The sequence below is a fragment of the Setaria viridis genome, chromosome 9 (assembly GCF_005286985.2).
Source record: "Setaria viridis chromosome 9, Setaria_viridis_v4.0, whole genome shotgun sequence".
NCBI classification, from domain to species: domain Eukaryota; kingdom Viridiplantae; phylum Streptophyta; class Magnoliopsida; order Poales; family Poaceae; genus Setaria; species Setaria viridis.
The window spans coordinates 45,066,028-45,081,131 of NC_048271.2; the positions used below are offsets into that span (position 1 = coordinate 45,066,028).

General features: G+C 43.3%; 1 protein-coding gene across 2 annotated transcripts; it reads right to left on the reverse strand.

The window, feature by feature from the left end:
- Positions 1-10,445: 10,445 nt before the first annotated feature.
- On the reverse strand, positions 10,446-14,913 carry LOC117836693 (uncharacterized). 2 transcript variants are annotated; one of them, XM_034716165.2, is made up of 6 exons: positions 14,141-14,913; positions 13,530-13,709; positions 13,101-13,241; positions 12,713-12,895; positions 11,561-11,743; positions 10,446-10,677 (listed from the first exon to the last, which is right to left on the reverse strand). In XM_034716165.2, exons 1-6 carry the CDS (start codon positions 14,690-14,692, stop codon positions 10,609-10,611), a joined length of 1,308 nt encoding a protein of 435 aa, XP_034572056.1. In that variant the 5' UTR covers positions 14,693-14,913; the 3' UTR covers positions 10,446-10,608. The 2 variants fall into 2 exon arrangements, with proteins under 2 accessions (XP_034572056.1, XP_034572057.1); XM_034716166.2 differs by having other exon boundaries at positions 11,499-11,743.
- Positions 14,914-15,104: the final 191 nt, after the last annotated feature.

Here is a 15,104-nt window from a genome sequence, read left to right on the forward strand (position 1 = left end):
GTCTTGCTGTGTAGATTTCTTTATCCTCCATTCAAAATCCAAATATCCTGACGGCTGTCTGTTGTCTATTATCTGCAACCACATCTATGCTTCTTCCTTTAATAATTGAACTAATTAACAAGTGTATCCGTTGAGAGCCATCAGATCATATGGACCTACATGTTTCACAATAATGTCTGGTGCCTTTGTCTCCGTGCGGCGGACCTAAAATGCAACGGAGGCCACTAACATGATATAAATGATAAGAACATATTCATACCATTAAGATGCATGCATTGATCTAAGAAAAAGGATGGATTGCATGGTTCAATAGGCACTGCATTCAATCGGCCTTAGTTTAGTTGCATGTTGGCATACGTTCCTGTGGCCCTTTGCTAACTGCTAAGGACCAGGGAGGCGGGACGTTTTTGAGATGTCATCACAAGTGGATATGCACAAGTATTGTGAAGAGAGAAAGCGCCCATGATCTCACCTGCATACAGATAGGATGAGCTGATAAGACCACCTGGCTGTTTTGAATTGCCTCCCGTTGTCAGGAGTCTTTTGGTCGTGGACTGCAGTAGGGGAAAAGTTAATTTTTCACCTGTAGACGGTAATGTATTTTTCACCAATTATGATGCACATGCAGGAATGCAGAGCAGCCGATAGAGACTACAGCATCAGGCACTGTCTTGTTCGATAGCTCTAAAATTATAATGACGTAATCGCTTTGATTGATCCCTACAGTTCCAGGACAAATATGGTGCCATGCCTCGGGTCTGGCTACAGGTCTACACTGATGAGTCAAAGAAACACCATACGGGCCACAGGAAAAGCTATTATCAGCTGACCAGTATATAATAGAGTAGACCATGATTCCGATAGTGGAAGGGTGCATCAAACAAAAATCCACACCAAATGAGTGGATCGTCCATTCCAGTAATCTATTACTCACTTAACCCAGACCCTTGCAGAAAAAGACAGTATCGGGGTGTGCACAGCTTTATGATACTACCATCTGAGCATACAATTCTCTCCATTCCGCGGGAGACCCTTTCAAGACAATACCACTTTACTACAGCTGGGAATGTGGGTGCAAGAAAGGTACAAAAGTATGTTCTTATAGCAAACACTGTGGTCCGCTTTGCAGTTCGTTTGATCATCATCCACCAGGAAAGGGGAAAATAAAGTTAGTGCAAAACTAGCCTTCGTGGATTACTTAGTGACCATTTTTGGTGTCATGAACCACAGGCAGATCTTTTCAGGTTGAGTTGTTTAAGAAAATAATACATTAATTGTGGGAATTAGAGGAAGGAGGGAAGCATACTCACTTACTCAGGTTGGAAGTATCTTGTAAATATGTTGGCACTTCTATTTCCAATAGAAGGCCTAGCAGAAAAATCCCTTGGGCCAGGTCAGGACAGGTCAGGATAAGAGGCCCAGTAAAGATGCAGTATTTCGCCCCAACTATCAACTGCAAACTATTCTGTTAAGCACAATTGCAAATTAATGGGAACAGTAACCAGTAGGCCTAAGAGAGGAATCAATTAACAAAGTTCAATTCTTACCGAGCATTAGAATGTGTTCTGACTCTATGTGGACTATGGATAAACTTACGAAGTTTGAACCCTTCCATCCCTCTTGAATGGGCTTTTCGAGATAAGTTCAGTAACAGGAAATAGGGGATTTCGGACCAATGCAGTAACAGCAAAGTAGTTTTACATGATACGGTATGTTGGATAAGATAGGCTGTAACTTAAAGTTATTATTTTGCAACATACATAAGGAGAACAAAGGAGTAACAAACAGAAAAAAAAATCCTAATAAGTGATCTAATCCTTTTGGCCATATAGAAATGGAAGAACTATTATACTCCTAAACAACTGATAACGTATTAGGCCAAGCAAATGGTGGAATAAGTGCAATATAATTAACCTAGAGATACATGCATAGCACTGAAATGGAACAGGTTGATAACGTATTAGGCCAAGCAAGGAACAGGTAGTTTCACAATTGCAAAGGTTGTACCCAGGAAAATGGAATTGGGAACTGGAAGACAATGAAGATAACACCTTCGTTACTATATTCCCCTCAAAGTCTGAACTTTAGAGGGCAATAGCTTTTGGAGGGGTTGATGTTAGAGAAGATGGAGTACAGACAGGTGTGAGGTTACAATTTGAAACTTGGCAAGAGAAAGAGGAGGGATTCTATGACGACCGACCCCTAATCTTCCGAGTTAACCTTAATCAGAAGCCCTTGATCATAGTCATCTACCTTGTTTTTGCCGCGCCTGAGTGCTCAGCTTTCAGCCGATCCCGACCCCGGAAACCCGACCCCTCCTCGTTTCGCTCCTCTCCCGACCCCGGCAAGCTCGGCCCACCGTCGGATCCTTCTAAATCTTCCTCAACGTCCGTTCTAGCTGACCGGTGGACCCCGAGATCTTTTCCCCGATCCTCCGCGACAGGCGCACTCGAGTTGCATGCCGCTTCAGAGTCTCCCTGCCGCGTGGCTCGTCTTCTCCGACGCCACCGCTCAGTTTTGTCTCTGGCAAGCGACCGAGTGGATTCTCGCGCCCCCTTCCCCAATGGCAGCGGAAGCCCCTCTGCAACCTTTCTGCAGGACCTCGCCTCCCGCGCCCATCATCACGCCGCCAGATCCCGGCCCCAGAGCCCGACGTCGCCCGTCTTTTCCGTCACTTCGACCGCAGTCGCGCCGCCTGGTCTCCGCTACACGACGATCCCTCCATTGCCAACCCCGACCACGGCAGCGACAGCTCCTTTCCCCGCCCTGTCAGAAGCCGCCCGACAATCTGTTGCTCCGCGCTCGCCCGTGCGCCCGCGGCTGCCCGTCTTCTCACCTGTGCGCCCTCGATCCTAGCGCCGTTAAACCGGTCGCTTCTATCACATCTTCCGCACGACGACGCCCGCCTTCCGCCAAATCTCAACCACCGGTCTACCCGCTCCTACGCCGCCCTGACGGCAGAGCCCAATGCCCGCTGGCGTCACCCCCGGAGCCCTGCACCACCGCCCTCTTCGCTCAATCGCCGCCACGGCAGAGCACTCCATTGCTTCTCCCCGGCCTTCGCGCCGCTCCCCTTCTCTCTCTCCCGCGCCGCTTCCTTTCTCAGTTCCAGCAGCTATAAAAGGAATGCACCAGCCGCCGGAGTTCCCTCCGCCATTGTTGCCTTCAGCCATTCTCTTGCTCCCTGCTCAAGCTCCTAGCGCCATCCACCAAGTTCTTGAGGAACTCTTTCCTCAGCTTCCCTCAGTTTTCTCCAGGTCACCCAGCAGCTTGCTCCTCCGTGCTGCGTAAAAGCTCTCTTGTGATCTGCAAGAAACACCGCCGCCACCGTAGCATTCCCAGTCTTAGCCTCTGTTCGAAGCCTTAGTCCCTCCGCCCAAGTCTGCCTTCCTTCCGACCTCCAAGCGTTCCTTTCAGGAAGAAAGTGAGTTGCCGACCCCAGTCCGCTTCGCCCGACCCCTCCTATCCGCCCGACCCCGGTTCCGTCTCGCCCGACCCTGTCTGTTCCGCCGACCCTTATCCGCCTCGCCCGAGGGTTCGGCTGTGATCTTTTTCTTCAACCCGAGGGTGTATGTGTAAAACTTAGGAACCCTTCAGCGCTTGCGTCTGAGGACCCCTAGTATATCACATCCTCTAGTTCAAGGATCAAATCATAAGTTCCTTTCTTACCCTTGCCTATTGATTATCACCAGTTCTCTTGAACCTCCCCACCCTCCTGCTTCTTGTCGCGAGTTTCTGGGCTCAGGCGAGCCAGCGTTGCTGTTGAAATAACCGTCTATGCTAACTTTTGCATTGCATTCGTGTAGAGCTGCACCTCGCCGACGGCTTCTACGAGCTACACCCGGCGCCAGAAGTAGAAGGTGTAGCCGAGCTCCTGCCCGCTGAAGCCGAAGTTGCCCCCGAAGTCGAGCAGTTTCATCCCTCTTTGCTTGAAGGCAAGCCCCGGTTGCATGAAAACCCTTCGTGTTTTACCAAACTTGCGCATGCCTTCTGTAACATGCTTGTGCATTTACGTATAGGAGTTGTTTGAAGCCCTAGATGCATAACTTAGTTATCCCCATGATCTGAGCACTAGCTGTTGGACCGAGTAGAGGCATTGCTTAACTAGGAGACGGTAAAAGCCGAGTGATTCCCTGTCACTCGCGAGTTGTAGGAGTTGCATGTCTACCCTTTCTGTTATAACTATAAGGACGATGGACGGGGCAGGGTTTTGGTAACTCTTTGGTGGTCGGATGGTTGCCCCGTCTGTCTATGAAATCTGCTAAGGCCCGACAGTGGTGGTGTTCGTGATCAAGTGTTTGAAAGTACTAGCCTCATACTTAGTATGGGATAAAGAAGCCTAGTACCGGATTGAACCTAGACGTGAGCGGTCGCCCCATTGTTCTTGGAACGGAGTTTCCTCTGCTGGTTATCGCACGTGGTGGCAAGCGTGGTCACAGGACGGCAGAGGCTGAGTCTGTGGAACCTTGCACCAAAGGAAATGGGCCCGACACGGGTTAGGGGATTGATGGGGAAGGCCGACACAGGAAGCGACCTCCGGGTGCGCGGATGTCGTGGGGCTAGGTTCACCATGCATGGTTAAAGAACTCGAATCGATTCGTCTGCCTCTCACAGCTTGAGATTGCTTGATCGCTATGTCACCCTGAGTAAATGAGGAATCTGATGATGACATGTTTGTTGACATATCTACATAGCTTGTTTGGCTCCATGATTGCTTAGAATAGGTTGCAAAACCTAGACCGGCTAATGAACTTAGAACCGGAGCTAAAACTTGAAAATAGGGTTTTTACTTAGTGCTTTTGGCAAACAAACCCCTCAGCCAAAAAGCCCTGCATGTCTAGAAGGAGTAGTGTTACTCCCATCGGTTAAGTCTTGTTGAGCTTAGTAGCTCAGCCTTGTTGTGGCTCCTGTTTTTTAGGTGAAGCTGCTGCCCCCGACCCCTCTCTTGCTGGCGCTTGGCCGCCCCAGCTTCCGCCAGGCTGGACGGTCGAGTGGGATCCCTCCTCGGATGGCGAGGAAGGGAATCAGTGATGTCCCGGTTGGCCTCACCAGGGATGTCCGACCCCGACGAAGTCTTCCGCTAGTGTTTATCTCTGTTGTTTCCTTTGAACCTTGTAAAAACTCTGATGTTGGATTTTATGGTCGAACTAAATGGGTAAACTTGCCTAACTCAGTGGACTCGTTGTATTCTCTGGAACCACTCACCTTCGTGTGAGGTTGCTAAACTCGATCCTGTTTAAGTGGTTAAATCGGATGAAATCCGACGACGCTTCGTGTTAACTTGGCTTAGGTAGGAGTGTCGCATGTTAGGCGACTTAACCCTGTTTAATTCAAGCTAATCCGAAGTGGATCCGCCACAGATTCCTTCTACCTAAAGTTTGGGTTAGAGTACACGGGCTAAGAAAATCACTACGGGAGTATATGAATTTGTGGGCAATAGGTTCAATGTTGGGATCTATCCAAACCGTGGATATGAAGATGACTAGGAAAAATGAATTTGGAAGGATATGCGTGGCAGTCCTTAACCCCTTACTTATCCCCCCATATTTGGATGTAGTGATAGGGGATCTAGAATTTAAGGTGGAAAGGAAGGGGACTGATGAGAATGGAGAGGAAGCAATTTTTGATTGGAAGGGAGATGCAAAAGGAGAGGATGAGGGAGATGACAGTGAGGATGACCTCTTGCAGGATGACCTAGATATGATCAGAGAAATAAAAAGAAGGAAAAATTATAGTGAGTTCAAAGAGAAGGAAGGTAGTAGTACAGAATATATGCAGGAGGAGTAGGGCTGGACAGATAAGGGATCATGGAAGGATAAAGTTTAGAAGATGAATGAAATGGAGTTTAATCTGTTTCTTAAGGAAAAGGCAGAGGAAATAATGGATAGAGCATTGGACAGAACTTTGGAGGGTCTGACAGATCAGGTTATGAATGACCAAAATGAAAACCATGAGGGGGAGAGCAGCTAGGAGGAGGAAGAGGGAACAAATGAACTGAACAAGATGGCTGCAATTCCTGAGGCAGTAATGACACCAGCAAGGGCTAGTCCAAGATTGGCTAACTCAGGAGATGAGCACATTCTTGCTAAGACAGAAGATGGCTGCTAGGAAAAATCTGGAGCTCAATGAAGGTAATTCTGAATCTGAACACTGCTTTCATTTTCCTTTGAATAATGCTATATGTAATGTTAGCCACCTAGGGGTTAAGTTGGGTGAGAATGAAAAGGAGAAGGAAAGGGTAGTATAAGAAATTCTCACAGTACAAATGAGAGGTATGGATCAATATGTAGAGGTAGATAATCAAAGTGAAAGTAATCTGAATAGTGATAGGGAGGAGGAGGAGAGGGAAGAAATAGAAATACCTTTGCGGGGAACTTTTGGAAGAGGTTTTTGACGATGATGGTAATTACATTGATTTCTACTCTAAGATGGGAAAACACAAGTCTTGTGCTAAGTCACAAAAGAGAAAGACTTGTAAGGTCAAAATATCCAAAGTCAATGTCAATACTGTTTCCAAATGAGAGGAATCTTCTGGAACAGCAAAGGTCTTAGTGACTTGGCTAAAATAAGATTTCTTTCAGAAACATCTAAAGAGCAGAACTTAGCTTTCATTGCTCTTCTAGAAACAGGAAAAAGAGATTTTACCCAAGGCACTCTAAGTAATTTGTGTGGGAAAAAAAATTTAATCTGGCATTGGACTGAACCACGTGGAAGATCAGGGGGTATCCTCCTAGGAGTGAATCTAGATGAGTTAGACATTGGTAGTATTGATGAAGGAGACTTTTATGTGAAATTCAAAGTAAGGACAAGAAAAGACAATTTTCAGTTTGTGCTGGTGGCTGTTTATGGAGCAGCACAACCAGCATTTAAAGAAGCTTTCCTGACGAGCTGGTGCATGCCTGTAGCAAAGAGAACCTTCCCATTGTCCTTGGGGGAGATTTAACATCATAAGAAACCCAGGTGAAAAGAACAATGAAAGTTATGAGGATAAATGGCTATTTCTTTTTAATGCTATCATAGATAGCTTAAACTTAAAGGAGATTCATATGTTAGGAAGAAAGTATACATGGGCGAATTCCTTAAAAAATCCAACTTATGAGAGACCGGACAGGGTGTTGGTCAGTACAGAATGTGAAGAGAAGTTTCCTTTAGATATGGTTGATGCCTTGAGTAGGGAAATTTCAGATCATACACCTTTATTGCTTAACACTGGACATGAAGTGGTGAGCAGGAGCCGACACATGTTTAAGTTTGAACTAAGCTAGCTTTTAAGGAAAGATTTCTTTGAGCTAGTAGCTGATGTGTGGAGTAAGGAAAGAAAAGGTTCCAATCCTATCCAGAAATGGCAAAACAAGATTAGAAGGCTAAATCAATTTTTGAGAGGATGGGCAAAAAATCTAAATGGAGAGTATAAAAAAGAAAAACAAGAGCTACTTAAAAGGGGAAATGAGCTAGATAAAAAGGCAGAATCACAACAGCTAAGTTAGCAAGAAAGTGATTTAAAGCAATGCATTCAAGATAGAATAGTTCAGCTCCTAAGAGAGGAAGAAATAAAATGGTATCAAAGGACGAAAAGCAATAAGATAGTAAATGGAGATAACAACACAAAATATTTTCATATGGTAGCTAATGGCAAATACAGGGAAACAAGAATTTTTAGGCTGGAACAGAACAAGGGCATTATAGAAGGGGATGACAATCTTAAAGAATACATAACTAAGTATTACAAAGGACTATTTGGATCTCAATCAAGGAATATTTTTCTATGAATGAATCCTTGACAGAGGATATCCCTCAAGTATCAAGAGAAGAAAATGAAATCTTGACTGAAAAATTCATAGAAAAGGAGGTCAGAGAAGCTATCTTCCAAATGAAACATAACAAAGCTCTGGGGCCTGATGGATTCCCAGTAGTGTTTTACCAAGTATTTTGGAGTCTCATTAAAGATGACCTAATGGCCATGTTTGAAGACTTCCACAAAGGCAATCTAGTATAGTTTAAACTTTGGGATAATAACTCTAATCCCAAAACTTGAGGAAGTAAAAATGATCTAACAATATAGATCAATATGTATGTTAAATGTCAGTTTCAAAATTTTCACAAAGGTGATGGCCAATAGATTTTCTCTGGTGGCTGATAAAGTTATCAGGCCATGGTGGCTGATAAAGTTATCAGGCCATCACAGATTGCTTTTCTACCTGGGAGGTACATTATGGAAGGGGTAATTATACTTCACGAAACTATACATGAGTTGAGTAAGAAAATACGGGATGGAATCATTCTCAAATTGGACTTTGAGAAAGCCTATGACAAGGTTACTTGGCCTTTTCTTCAACAGGCGAAATGGTGTGAGTGGATAGAGAATATAGTCAGTAGGGGAAGTGTGGGGGTAAAGGTAAATGATGATATTGGACACTTCTTCCAGATAAAAAAAGGACTTAGACAGGGTGATCCCTTATCGCCAGTGCTAAGCTAACAACCAAATAAAGGGCCTAGTGCCCCATCTCGTAGATGGAGGATTATCTATCCTTCAGTACGTAGATGACACAATACTCTTCATGGAAAATGATTTAGAGGATGCAAAAAACTTGAAATTGGTATTATGTACCTTTGAAAAACTGTCAGGCCTCAAAATTAATTTTCATAAGAGTGAATTGTACTGCTTTGGGGAGGCAAAAAACCAAGTTAAGGATTATGTAGAGATATTTGGATGCAAGGAAGGAACACTACCATTTAATATCTTGGAATTCCAACGATGCATCGCAGAATTGCAAAAAAAGATTGGAAAATGATTGAAGATAGATTCCAGAAAAATTTAGCAAGCTGGAAGGGCAAATTAATGTCAGTGGTAGGTAGGTTAGTACTAATAAATTCTGTCCTCTCAAGTTTACCAATGTTTACGATGTCCTTTTTTGAATACCTAAAGGTGTTCTTAAAAGATTGGATTATTATAGATCTAGATTCTTCTGGCAAAGTGATGAATACAAAAAGAAATATAGGTTGGCCAAATGGAGTATCCCTTGTGCACCAAAGAATGTAGGAGGCTTGGGTATCTCCAATCTGAAAGTTCTAAATAGGTGCTTGCTAAGCAAGTGGTTATTTAAACTTCTAAATGAGGATGGAGTATGGTAAAAACTGCTTAGAAGGAAATATTTAGTGAACAAGGCTCTAACTCAAGTGACAAGGAAAAGGGGGATTCACACTTTTGGGCTGACCTCATGGTAATAAAAGACCAGTTCCTGTCAATGGGTACATTTGAGGTGCACAATGAAAAAAAAACCTAGGTTCTCGGAAGATGTTTGGACGGGAAAGACAACCTTGAAGGAAAGATATGCATCCTTGTATAATATAGTGAGAAGGAAAGATGACATTGTGACCAAAGTATATGGATCTGTCCCTCTAAATGTTTCTTTCAGAAGAGCATTGACAGGTCACAGATTAGATGAATGGCTAAAGTTAGTGGCTGATATTATAACTCATGGTAGGGATAGGCAGGAGGACAAATTTATTTGGAATATGAATAAAAACAAAGTTTTCTTAGTGAAGTTAATGTATAGAGAAATAATGCAAGCTGAAAGAACACCATCCATGTCTGGAAAGTAAAACTACCATTAAAAATCAAGATTTTCTTATGGTATTTAAAGAAAGGTGTGATTTTAACAAAGGACAACCTCGCTAAGAGGAGATGGCAAGGAAGCACCATGTGTTGTTTCTGCAGCTCAGAAGAGACAATGCAACACCTCTTCTTTGATTGTCATCTTGCCAGATTCATATGGAGTACAATATTCTTTTCGTTTGGAGTTCAACCACCAGTTAGTGTTCCTAATATGCTAGGACTTTGGGCTAGAGGGTTTCCTCGGAAAGTTAGAAACCAGATGATTATAGGAGCGGCTGCTCTCTGCTGGGCTACGTGGTTGAATAGAAATGATGCACTGTTCAAAGTCATGATCACTAATTCCTTTTTGCAGGTAATCTTTAGAGGAACCTATTGGACAAGAGTATGGGTGGGCGGTGCTATCAAAGGAGGAAGAGAAAAATGAAATGAAGAACTGTAACAGGCTTGAAGGCACTGCCTTGGAGTTCTTCAACAAGTTTGGCTGGAACTTCAGAAGAAGAATTCTTCAGTAGTAGGATGTTCAACGCTGGAGAAAGTCTCAGAACCCTGTTAGTGTTAAGGAGTCATATTAGTAGTCTTATTTTTGAGTGAATTGTGAGTCTCAAGGGTAGTATTGCTAGAGCGGCTTAAGTGCTGAGTTTCTATCTTCTTGGTGTAATTTTGGCTGCAGGCATTGATTCGTGGATGACCGAGGCGGGATATTTTCCTTAATCTAAAAAAACATGTATGGCACTGAAATAGAGAGATTGAGTTCCTCTAGTTCCAGAACACAGACCTGATAACCTCAGCCAGAACCGCAAGCAAACAATAAGTCTTAGGGAAAAATATATTATAAACGGACAAAGCACACAAATTTAAGTTTATTAATGAATGAAGTCAACCATTTGCTTTGACATGCATGGAGTTTGGTAAATAATCTCTTAATCGTACACAGATGCTTATTTATGCCGAGTATACATGAATATTGCCCAGGGATAACATTATAACATGGACTAGACATTGTATGCCGAGTGTTCCCCAAAAGGCCAGAAGGAACCATTCATACTGTAGGAATCTTCAGCCTGCAAGATTTGTGCGGCAACAGTTTTAGTGCCTAAAGTCAAATAAGGTAAATGTTGGGAACAGTATATATGTTTCGCTCATATTCACACGTCACTTGAAATACCAAAAGGCAAGGCATGCCACGCACGACAAATGGAAAAGACAGATGCGCAAACCAACAGCTCAAGAAATAAAATTCAGTTACTAGTACTACATTACACCATGGTAACATGTAAGTGCAACACCAGGCAAACGTTTAGTGGAACAAATTGGATACTATAAACTGTTCATCAGCATATCATATGAAATATTATTCTTTTTAATTACTTAAAACCAAATACCAAAATGCTCCATTTCAGAGCAAAAGGAGTAGAACCCCAACTGCTAGAAGGTCAAGGACCTACTACGTTAAGCAAAGCAAAGCTAACCTTAGTCTAAAATTGCTATTACCTATTAGGCAGAATTCGACAAACTTTAGACAAACTTTTTAAAGCAGCATGACCATGCTAGCATACATTATAACAGCCATACTATGTCAAACAAGCAAATCAGCAATTTGGAAATAGAACTACATACATCTGTACATCTGCGCCAGAAAAAAATTGGATGCTAATTCATAATATCTGTTGAGGATTAATGCCGAAGAAATAGCAATTTCCCCAACAGTGCCATCATACAGTAAGCCACACACGCAGATACACTACACCCAAAATAAGAATCACGGAAACAAACGGCACACCAACAATTAATGTTGGCTAGAATGTTGATTATCTTCAAATTAGTTGTAGATCCACTTTGATGATATGAGCCATTAATCTTAGCTAGCACGTTTTCTTCTTACCTGTTGTAGATCCACTTTGATGATATGAGCCATTAATCTTAGCTAGCACGTTTTCTTCTTACCTGTTGAGTAATTAGAGGGACATCATCTATGTACACATTCCGGTAGCTTAAATTATGCCTGTTATGCTGAAAGGATGCAAGCTCATCACCAGGGGCCTGGTCAAATATTTCTGTCTCTCTAGGATAGAAGGGGGAAATGAACAAGCTTCCAATGCCTCCATATTCACCAGATACTACAGAATGCTGCAAGAAAAATAATCAATGAATGAAGTACCCATCAGAGAACTGTACTTGAGAACAGTTATAACTCAAGCTAGCGGCAAGACAAATTGTAAATCCTCATAACATACAGACATGGTAATTACAGTTTTTTTTTCCTTTTCAGGCACAACCTGAACACATCCATGGATAAAGTTGATTTATAACTTCATTATGTGATGTTCTACGCAAGGTTCCATACCATTGAACTCAAGATTTTGACACCTTGGCATGTGATGAGAAACTGATCCATCAGGTCATACCAGAAACTTCCATAAATATCTCACACTACCAGATAAGTCAAAGTTCCAATTTACATTTGCAATCCAGCAACCGATATAGATTTGTCCTGCCCCCTGGCAGGCTGGCACTTTTGAAGATGTAAAATGACACCGAGATTGAGGCCATAATCTAAATATGACCTGAGCAAAGCTGTGGCCAGTCCAAGCATGGGATTACCCTAAACCTGGTCTTAGTGATAATGAGCCATTCTTAAGGTCAGATTTTCACAATAGTAGTCATGTATGTAACTCTCTTCCAGGATAAACACAAATTGACTTGCTAAGTTAAGGGCATGTTTAGATCTTTGCTAACATTGTCATTCCCTATAAATGTTAGAAGGGAGGATGCTTTGTTTCGTTCTCTTTCCTAGCTTGCTTATGCACAAGGTGTGCAAGAACTTCCTTGCTTTTGAGAGAGAGCCACTCCCCACCATAAGGCTTTTGCTCGCAAGCAAGGTAAGAATGTGCCCAAGGTTCAACCTATCTTACAGGTTTTCAATGAGAACGTTTATCAAGAAACAAATATTGAAGTTTACTCTAAATACTTGCAAAGATTAGAGAATACAACTAAATATTAGAACTCTTCAATTCTTCATGAGAAGAAGACTCATGCTGAAGAGGGGAAAAAACTAAGAAAAAAATATGAAAGATATGTATCAGATTTTGTACTTACTGAATCGTTTTCAAGAGCATCCCCTTGCATATAGGCATCATAAAGGCCCCAAATCTGAGACCATGATGGCTTAAAAGGTTCAAGTGGCACATCAAAGGTCGGTGTATAGGACTGAATGTTGCATGCATGTGCTGGAGTTTCCAAGATGTGGACATCACTTTGGTCACAATATTTTGAAAAATGCTACAACAAAACCAAAATTATCTTAGGAAATAACAAAAAAGCAATACGGATGAACATATTAAGTATATTAATTTCAGAATAATACTTTAAAGGAGTAATCCAAACAAGTAAACTCTATGGGGCCAAATCCCAAATCCTAAAGCACATTTACGCAGACTGCCATGCTTCCTAATAACTAACTTGGAAATCAAATGCTTTAACAAACCTCATAATACTCCAAACTCTGAGAAGAAACTGGTTCCGTGGGTTCGACCTGGACATTTAGTGCTTGTTTATAGCAATGATGGTGATAACAATAAATAGGGTGACCAGAGATCATGTGCTCAACATCGTAGGATGACAATGCCTGCATAAAAAAGGCATGAGATCACAAAATAGTAAGATGCAATTGAACCAAAACCAAAACTAAAGACATACAAAACTGGATGTGAACAGCATGGCATCTTGTAAGCATAATAATAGCAAAATTTCATTTTAAATTAAAAAGAAGTACTTGCAGAATACTTTATTTTATCCTTTTTAATTATTGTTCCTATCTGCTTAAGATGATGTTTTATGATATCACGAATGCTAGTTCTAATAAATAAAAAATTTATATCTGATGAAGTTTACATTGTCCACTCGGAAAAAGTACCTCATGCTGAAATTCCTCTACTTGATGAGACTTTGAGTAGCTGAAATTTGGAAACCAATCTGGCTTGCCCAAAACACCAGGAAGGCCATAAGATTGTGCAAAAGGTGTATAGTAGGAATTGGACATGGACTGGCTATAAGAATTGGCCTCATCTCTGTAGTTACTATGCCAAGATAATTCCTGTTTCCAAACAACCACCAGCAATTAGAATCACAGATTCACAGTAGAACATTTGCGGGTACTACATAGAGGTAAAAATGAGTAATGAACAGACACATAAGGAAAAAAAATCAAATCGCATTTGCTAATTCAGTTCAGTCAAATTATTGCCCCCGTCAAGTTTATGAGATATTTTGACAAATAAGTGCAGTATCATGATCAACTATGGAGTGCATTTCTATGGGCAGTTCAGATAACATAAAATTCGAGCTAATTTCCTCACATATTACAGAGGGAACCATCTGTACCCTTTACATATACAATGTAATGATTAATGAATAATTTCCTCCAACAAAGGCACAAAGCACTAAAATGCACTTCCAGACGCATGATGCATCATGGAGATAAAATGCAGATATTAGCAAGCAGGCATATGGTAAGCAGGTACCCACATTGCTCTGAACCAGCTCCTCGCTGCCATCGTGCGGCTCCACCCTTCCCACCGCCGGTGGCGCCACCTCAACCTCCACGGCCAAGGCATTCTCCCCGCTTTGTTTCCTGTTCGCATAAACTGGAACGACGTAGCTATCCACCCCAATCCGCTGCTCCGCGTAGGGATCCTTGTAGCCGAACAGGTAATCCAACCCCCGTACACATTTCCTCCAGAAGCCGCGTCCGCACCACCCGCCCCTCCGCACCTTCCCTTTCGTCGACGCCCCGTTTGGAAACACCTCCGGGGATTCTTGCACCGGCTCCCGCGGGGCTTCCTCATCGCCACGAGGTTCCTCCGGCTCCGGTGTGGGCGAAGGCGGCGAGGGTACAGTGGGTACGGAGGCAGCGGCAGAGGAGGAGACCGGGTAGCAAATGTTGGCGGAAGGTGGAAGAGGGGTGCCGAACGTGGCGGCGATGTCGTAGCCGCCGCGGTAGGGGTGAGGATTGTACTCGACGAAGAAATCGTCGTCGTCCTCGTGTGGGATGAAGTCTCCGGCGACGGCGGGGGCCATGGCTGGCCGGTTGGAGTTCGGGTTGTGGGGCGCGAGGAGGCGAAGTGGGAGTGGAATGTAGCGGAGGAGGTGAAGGAGCACCAGGGCACGAGGAGGGTGGCATGTTGCTTTCCGGTGAAGGCGATGCGGTTGGGAGCTTGCGCATGGCGATGGCGTCGGGTGGGGACGACGCGGGCGGGGCTCGCCGTCGCCGGACGGGGATGGTCGGATGGATTTGGCGAATTCGGGGAGTTCGTGGATGATTTGGACTTTTGTAGTAGGCTGGATCAGGTGCTCTTTTTCACTGCCGAGCCCACGGTTTCAAATCGTGGGCCCGAATCAGGTTGGCCCGGTCCAAACCAGGCGATTTTACAAGAATTGATATACATTCCCTCAAAAAGAAATCCTCAGTCTTTTATAATTTTGTATGTAG